This window comes from Argopecten irradians, chromosome 12 (genome assembly GCF_041381155.1).
Source record: "Argopecten irradians isolate NY chromosome 12, Ai_NY, whole genome shotgun sequence".
In the NCBI taxonomy this organism is placed as follows: domain Eukaryota; kingdom Metazoa; phylum Mollusca; class Bivalvia; order Pectinida; family Pectinidae; genus Argopecten; species Argopecten irradians.
In genome coordinates, this window is record NC_091145.1 from 32,034,252 (window position 1) to 32,043,219 (window position 8,968).

The 8,968-nt window shown below is 36.7% G+C and overlaps 1 protein-coding gene across 1 annotated transcript; it reads right to left on the reverse strand.

Moving 5' to 3' along the window:
• Positions 1–8,721, reverse strand: LOC138305061 (nucleolar protein dao-5-like). Its single transcript, XM_069245465.1, has 8 exons — positions 8,615–8,721; positions 6,075–6,126; positions 5,597–5,701; positions 5,017–5,121; positions 4,309–4,359; positions 3,705–3,839; positions 3,250–3,366; positions 1–2,173 (listed from the first exon to the last, which is right to left on the reverse strand). The coding sequence occupies exons 1-8, from the start codon at positions 8,678–8,680 to the stop codon at positions 69–71; spliced, it is 2,736 nt and encodes a 911-aa protein (XP_069101566.1). The 5' UTR covers positions 8,681–8,721; the 3' UTR covers positions 1–68.
• Positions 8,722–8,968: the final 247 nt, after the last annotated feature.

The following is an 8,968-nucleotide window of genomic DNA, read 5'->3' on the forward strand; positions in this document are numbered from 1 at the left end:
ATTTCTATTGCCTAGAATTGGTATTTTTGTGGAATGTGAAACCGATCAAACTTGTGTAACCGTTTCATTTAGTTCGCCTTTTTGTTTCCTCTGAGCGTATCTAATATGCGTAATATAAGACTTCGTTCTTCAGCCTTGGGTGAACGTTTTGGAGATTCTATTGGCGCGACAGGAGCCGAAGCTTTCGACGCGTGTCCTTTCATTTCTTTTTTCACCTTATCAAGAAATGTTTCCATTTCTTTTCTGGTATCTTCTCGTTTTTCATCGTCGTCATCTTCTTCCTCGGATGACTCTTTCGATGGACGAGTTCTCGTTGGTCCTGAAGGAGTGGGCCTTGGTGGTTTGCGACTACCCTCATTATCATCTTCATCCTCTTCAGATGACTCTTTCGGTGGACGGGTTTTCGTCGGCCCGGAAGGAGTAGGTCTTGGTGGTTTCGGACTTCCTTTGGATTTTGCTTTTTTGCCGCCACGAACAACTTGAGATAACCTCGCTGACATGCTTCGGTCATCATCATTCTCATCGTCGTCGTTTTCCTCTGATGACTCCTGAATGCCTGAAGGGGTTGTCCTTGGTGGTTTGGAACGACCCTTTCCCTCACCACTATCGTCATCGTCTTCTTCAGATGACTCTTTTGGTGGACGGGTTCTTGCAAGTCCAGAAGGGGTAGGTTTTGGTGGTTTTGGACTTCCTTTGGATTTTCCCTTTTGACCCGATTTTTTGCCTCCCCGAAGCATGTTTATTATACGTAAAATTAGTGATCTCTCATCATCGTCGTCCTCTTCTTCCGATGATTCTTTAGGTGGACGGGTCCTTTTTGGACCTGAAGGGGTTGTCCTTGGTGGTTTGGAACGACCTTTTCCATTATCACTATCGTCATCATCTTCTTCAGATGACTCTTTTGGTGGACGTGTTTTCGACGGCCCGGAAGGAGTAGGTTTGGGTGGTTTTGGACTTCCTTTGGATTTTCCTTTCCTACCTTTTTTACCGCCACGAACAACGTAGGAAAATCTAGTTTGCATGCTTCGTTCATCATCTTCATCATCGTCATCATCATCGTCGTCGTTTTCCTCTGATGACTCCTGAATGCCTGAAGGGGTTGTCCTTGGTGGTTTGGAACGACCCTTTCCCTCACCACTATCGTCATCGTCTTCTTCAGATGACTCTTTTTGTGGACGGGTTCTTGTCGGTCCAGAAGGGGTAGGTTTTGGTGGTTTTGGACTTCCTTTGGATTTTCCCTTTTGACCCGATTTTTTGCCTCCCCGAAGCATGTTTATTATACGTAAAATTAGTGATCTCTCATCATCGTCGTCCTCTTCTTCCGATGATTCTTTAGGTGGACGGGTCCTTTTTGGACCTGAAGGGGTTGTCCTTGGTGGTTTGGAACGACCTTTTCCATTATCACTATCGTCATCATCTTCTTCAGATGACTCTTTTGGTGGACGTGTTTTCGACGGCCCGGAAGGAGTAGGTTTGGGTGGTTTTGGACTTCCTTTGGATTTTCCTTTCCTACCTTTTTTACCGCCACGAACAACGTAGGAAAATCTAGTTTGCATGCTTCGTTCATCATCTTCATCATCGTCATCATCATCGTCGTCGTTTTCCTCTGATGACTCCTGAATGCCTGAAGGGGTTGTCCTTGGTGGTTTGGAACGACCCTTTCCCTCACCACTATCGTCATCATCTTCTTCAGATGACTCCTTTGGTGGACGGGTTCTTGTCGGTCCAGAAGGGGTAGGTTTTGGTGGTTTTGGACTTCCTTTAGATTTTCCCTTTCGACCACCCCTTTTGCTACCTTGAAGGATATCTAATATGCGGAGTATGAGAGTTCTCTCATCAACATCATCATCTTCGTCACCATCGTCTTCTTTCGATGACTCTTTAGGTGGACGGGTTCCTTTTGATCCCGCGGGAGTTGCTCTTGGTGGTTTCGAAACTCCATTTTCGTCATCGCCATCATCTTCTCCCGAAGAATCTTTCGATCGACGGGTTTTCGTTGGACCTGTCTGGGTCGGTCTGGGTCTTTTATCTCCACGTTTATCATCGTCTTCTTTTGAGTCTTTTTTGGGCGGATGAGTTCGTTTTGGCCCAGCTGGAGATGGAGACGGGGCAGTGAGATCGCTCCCTCCAATCAGATCATGGACCAGCTTGTTATGACTGCTCGTGTCGTAGTCTGTAAGAAAAAACAGTTGTAGAGTTGTAGCCTCGTGGAGTTTGCAAAATATTCACAAGTGGAGTGCAATAGGATAACACTATAGTAATTGTGATGAAGGTTTGGCGTTCAATACATAAATCCATACAGATTTTTAAACTCGGTGGAAACATGCGATTTACATCAAGTTTAAGATAAGATTTACTGACGTCCTCGAAAGTTTTTAATTCACTATTAACACTACTCTATCTAACCCCGTCTCTATATTGGTAGCGAAATACCATCCCCCTCCCCGATATCCTTTGGACGGCCGTAACGTATTTATGCGTAATTATTCATTTGCCCCATTTCATGCACCCTTCTGGAGCCCCACTGAGACCGTTGAAAACTAAATACTAGTTTTTTGAAAAGGAGATGTTCATCCCTATATAGCATGACAATATTGATGCGGTCATTGCATTAGTGACGTCACAAATCACCTTTGAACATGCCCAAATAAGTCAAAAATTGAGGTCTGAAATCCGGATTTTAGTGTGTGCCCGGAAACCTGTCGTTGTGAGCTTAATTATCAAAATACAGACAGGCAGATGATCTTAAACGATAGAAGATATATCAAAGTAATAGAAAATAGAGAGAAAGGAAAAAGGAAGGAGAAAATAGCACCGATTTCCAAAAAAACAAAACAAAAAAAAACAAGTCCCACGCGCAGGTTTCTGCCTCCCATGACCCGTGCGTGGTGACATTTAGGGGACTTCCGGTGACTGTTTTTGCTTGTTTGTAGTGTGTACTGTTTGTTATCATCGTGAAAATGGCATCAAACCGAAATCTAGATGCAAACTGCTTTCATAGATGGCATTTGTAATAACCTACTATCAAAATTGAGTCAAGTTCGAATCCTGCCGGCCGTCGAAAGGATATTAGATTTAGACATAGACATTTTTTTTTCTCAAATATCATTTTTTGATATAAATTGATATAAATGTACATATATTTCTTTATGCCGTATTCCAACATTTTGGTGTTAAAACACTTTCTGAATAATGATAAATTAGGCAAAATAAAAACAGGATTATCCCATACTAATATCAACGGCATACCTGACAAGACACGGATGACGAAGTCATTTTTGAATTTTAGGAGGTGTGCCATCTCTACCACTGCGTCTTCTAAGAACACCAGGCGCTCGCCAATCATTTGCTTCGTCAAGTCATTTTCTGAAAAGCACAATAACAATAGCTGCTATGGAGTAAAGTTAAATTTTAATTGAGAATATTCATCCTGCTAAACGTCATTTTTTTAATGACAATATATGGATGGTAAGACATTAGGACATTTCTGGTCATAAATAAATACTGTGTTGCTGATTATATGACCTTTGGTGTTTTTACGCAGCAATACTTTCCTTTATTGAGATTTTTATAAAGATTTTTTGTCGAGAGTTAAATCTTAGATAAGATAATTCCGTTTAAAAATACTTCATAAGAACATGAACATTACAGACTTATCGTAGCCCAACAAACAAATCAGACAAAACCATATAACGGCAACTCACGGGAAACGCCACTCAAATCCACGAGGTCCATGGCATATTGAATCCCTGATACCTGGCACTCAAATGCCTTTTGGAAGACTGTGTTGAGAAAGTCCGCTTTGTCTGTGATCTTGTTAAAATCTGTTTTCCTGCCATCTGAATAGGATATGATAATTATATTGTTTAAATACTGACATACGGATAATGTTGATGATTTGCTATCTTATACCAGTTTACAAAGTTTCGAAATTTCAATTTTTGGGGGATTTTTACAGTTTTTTTCCTGTTTCCTGTTGAAAAATAGATCTATTATGTACAATGTAAATTGTAATTTATTTTCCCTTTCTTACTAATGCATTCAGGAAAATGTACAAACAGTATCTAAATGTATTCTGTATCTTTCAAACTACTCAATCAAAGAGTTCGTAACCACGTTTAACTCAGTTAAATATTTGTGAGGCCTCTTTTAATATTTTACTCGCTCGGTATCGCAACAAGATGTAAAGATATATTTGCAAACATATGTGTTCATAAACCACAAATTTTCGGTTATGAAGTCACTTGAGGGGGGTTTGGTTTTAAAGGGTTGATACAGTGGGGATATAATGAGATAACACAAACCTACCTTCTACACACTGGTCAAGGAACAGCCAGTCGTCCATGTCGTCGGCAAGATCTTAAATAAACAGTCATATAAATTGTACCTCGTGTAGGTAAACTCATATAAATCCAATATTGATTTTAATTTAAAGCAGTTTGTTGTTCCTAATAAGAATTAACGAATTGACTGTAGTATCATAGTTATAGTGTTACACAATAAACTAACTAACGTAAAGATGTATTCTATTGTGTTAGCATTTTGCATAATTGATGACCAACGATTCATAGAAATTACTGTACAATATTATACTACACTCGTAATGGTTTATTCATAAACACATTGTGAAAATGTTTCGGGAATTAAAGTTTTGTTAGGTTGCCGTTATTGGAGATATACATGTAATTTGAGTGGTAGATAACTGGAATATTGCCCGTTATATCCAAATAAACGCCCATTTCATAACATGCACACATGTCTTTATGTTTATAACATTTACTTCCATAATACCATACTGTAAACCGACCAATTGCTGCGAGCGAAAAATTATTGTGAAAATAAATTAACGCGAAACTGCTTCAAATACATGTGAAATAGAAATACAAAAGTTATGATCGCAAAAGTAATCTATGCAAAAAGGTATTAAACGCGACATTATGCCATCGCAAAATTGATTTGGTTTACAATATATCTGGACTATACACACACTGTGAGATACTGACAATAATATCTTACCTGGAAGTTTACGCACGTCCATCTCAACATCATAGAAAATGGATCCAATCTGTTCTGACAGCGACTCGAACGTTTCTTTCAATCTAAAGTTCTTGTCAAGGATACCTGGTAAATTAGGTAAATACGTGTGTTTTATGACTCAACCCCTCATCATATTTAAATACCTCAATATTTTGGGAAATCTATGTCCCTTTTTTACAAACGTGTCTATTTTATTTTTTATTTTTTTTTATTTATTTTTTTTTTTTTTTTTTGGCATCTGTTTTTGTTTTGTTCAAATTCGTGAAGACATAATAGGCTTCTCGAGTACTTTTTTAGATATTGGGGATTGAAATACACTACCTGTGCAGATTTGCAAATCAAACATAAAAAGATCGATAAAATACAGTACTATTTTCTATAAGATTATGAAGACGATAGCCTCAATCGTACTTCTATCGAGTGAGCAAAATGCAAAACTTGTATGTTTTCAAATGTTGTTTTATCATTTTCATTTCCCATTAAATTGGCTATAGAATTATTAGCATTTCCTTAAAAGAATTCTATTAGTATTTTATGGAAAATTCTATAATTAACCTACCATCAAGAGCAGCGATTTTCTTAGCGATTTTCAGGGCTTCGTTCATATCTTTTCGCAGAGCAGTGGATTTGGCGACTAGGTCATCCAAAGAGATTTTTGCCAGTTCTACAAACATGTACATAGAAGTTTAGTAAAATCGGTAAACACTGTGGAGCTGAAATATATAACAGATCACCAGATATATATTTGGTGTATGCCCGCAAACTTCAGAATTATAACAAAACTATAAGACGTATGCTATAGGCTATAACCACAAGTACATAATTTTCCAAACGGGGCTGATGTTTCAAAAACCATATTTATATTCAAGGGAATTGGTTCCATGATCACAAACAATTCTTCATAGTTGACGAAAGAGTGATTGACTTGAAAAAATAGATGTGGATTCGGAATGTATATCTTGAAGACACTAATGACACAGTCATATGCAGTTAAGTCATCTGTACGAGGGGGAAAGTAAAACACATAAAATTCATACCATTTGCTAGATTGTCTTTGTCTGCAACCAGGTCTAAAGCTTCTTTCAGTGACTGAAAACGTCAATAAAACATTATGTTAAAATATCATTATTGTGTAAAGTTATTTATCTATCAATCATTATATATTAAGTTATTTATCTATCAGTCATTATAATATTAAGCTATTTATCTATAATATTAAGTTATTTATCTATAATGTCATTATAACATTATGTTATTTATCTATAAATCATTCATCCATTCGTTTATTTGTTTTGTTATATTATTTATCATAGATGCAATATCAAGACCTATTATTTACTTTTTTTATTTTAATCTAATTTTGATAATCGTTTTCTATGAAAGATTAATACATGTTTATGATTTATCTGTATAATATACATCATTAAGCCTATAACGAATATATTCTGGCTAGAAGTCTTTAAAGCTACAACATCGAAGCTACATTGTACGTCGTGAAGCCTAACTAAACAAAATGTCAAGAAAGTTATATATATCCGGTGTACTTCCTAAATTTAATCTATTTGCCAGACTAGTATTTGAATGTAAATGTTACATTAAATGTGTTACATGTAGGCGCCCCCTATCATCAAGTCACACTTCTTACTGTACAGACAATTGCTTTTACACCTGCCCAACGGTAAGGCAAACATTGAAACAGGACATTATATGCAAGTCAGACATTCCCTTATATACCCATACGTAATGTTAGGCAAGTGTCGACAAGCTGATGCTACAGGTACATTATTACCTGTATACATTTTCAAAGTTTCGTACACACAATAAAGCTGGACAGGAAAGCCATAACGATACTTTGACCGTCAATTGTAACAACTCCAGCCATTTTAAAAATAAACCCACTCGACCAAATCTTTGAAATGCTTTTGCTTTGTCCCGGTATCAAATCAATTTAACAGAAACATTTATTTCATATAAATAGTAACAACAATAGTTGAAACTGCCAATTTGAGTTGAAGTTGAAGGATAAGTAACAGGTTTACCTACGTACTTAATTGTTTTCTTAGCGTATGAATGCAATTAAACCCCGTTAAGCCGTAGATTATTTGATACACCTACACACGAACGTGTACCGTGACGGGCCGGGTAGAGCGGGCCAAACACAGGTGTCTAGATGTCCAGCGTATATTTCATTATCCTTCCAATTGGCATACATATTTGGTATTAAGAAAAGTAGATGCTAAAAGGGTCCTAAAACTAAAGGAGTTTCGTTGATTTACTAAAAGATGTCTGGGCTGTTCAGTTCAATTCTGTTCAGTTCTTTATTACTTTGAACCATTTGGACAAAATTTCGATCGTTCGTTCTGCTGAACTGGTTCAGGAAACGCCTGTTTGTGTTAACACACAACAATAAATGACTTAAACAAGAAAAATTCTATTGAATGTCACATGTTTGTAGAAACATTCTAAATTTAATACTTGCAGTTAGTTTTACTGTAGGGATATGATCGTGTAATGTTCAGTAAGTAATCCACACTAATAATCAGTGGACAAAACCGAACTATTTGGGGAAGATCTCTGACTATCTTGACCATTGATAAAAAGAGTTAAAGGATCTTTAAAAAGACAGTAAAATCATCAGATTACAGCATGACCAGCTAGCTAGTGGTTCTAGAACCAGAGAGTGATTCTTAATGCCTAAACACTTGGAAAAACGGGTAGAGCAGTGATTGCAAGGCCTGCCATACATAATAAAAATGCAAACACTAGATGGGAAATGCAGACAAAGGAAAACTGATATTTTTGATAAATTGAATAAATTGGTTATTGTAACAAATTAGGAAAAACAAAGGAGATACATCAGACCCCATGCTACGAATACTTTCATTGGCTTTGAAATTTATTTTAACTCATAACATGAAAGAAGATGTCGCCATTTCCAACGTCGTAGTTGAATGGCTGAAACAACTGCGTTAGGATGTATGAGTTCAAATAATATACAATTCCCTAGTATTTGATTGCACTATAAAAATTAACTCGAGTAATTTTAATGTCATGTAGCTATAGCATAAACCACTTCATGAGTTCACTGTGTTTTTATGTTACATGTCCATATCAAAACAAAATATCTTATAGCATTTAGACATTTAGGCCACGTCTAATTATCTGGGTTCATTTGTTAAAAAAGTGATTAGATTAATCAATTGGTTAGTGAAATTGTCATTTCTCATCTGTTGCAAAAACCTGTGATTATATCTTTACTTAAATTAGTTTTTAGGTAAATTATTGCTCAACATATTCTAGAGTTAGTATTGCAAGAAATTATTTAATTCTAATTTGCAAATTGTTATTAAACATTAATTAATAATTAATCTTAAGCCTTTTGAACAATAAGGCCATATTGAATATCAACATCCTGATGACGAGGGGCACAGCACACCCCAGATTGTTTTCCTCTGAACGTCTTAAATCTAATGTCACTGCTAGAATAGATTCGAGATGATAAAAAGATAATAATTACACTAGTATTAAATCTATGCAATATGACTAAATACTTCCACTACTAAAACTGCATACTCACACTGCTATCTGCCAAACTTCCAACCACTAGTCCCAGAAGGACCAGAGACACGGGGAAACCCTTCATGACGGCCGCTCCTGATCTGCTGGTCAGTTTCGGGTATCGGCAAGCTTATATACCTACCATGTGGTCAACCGTGATTTTAGATTCTTTATTTAGATACTTTAATGTGTTTCTATTTTCCGGAGTTTCTTAACGCATTGCGGGACGGATTTCTTTAAGACGGCTTTACATACACGACACAATAACCAATACACAGTGACCTTTGCCAGTAACAATACCTACTGGACAATAGATGTGCCCGTGTTGTTAAAAGCTTAGTCAACTTTCGCTATGGCATGTATTGGTAAAAAA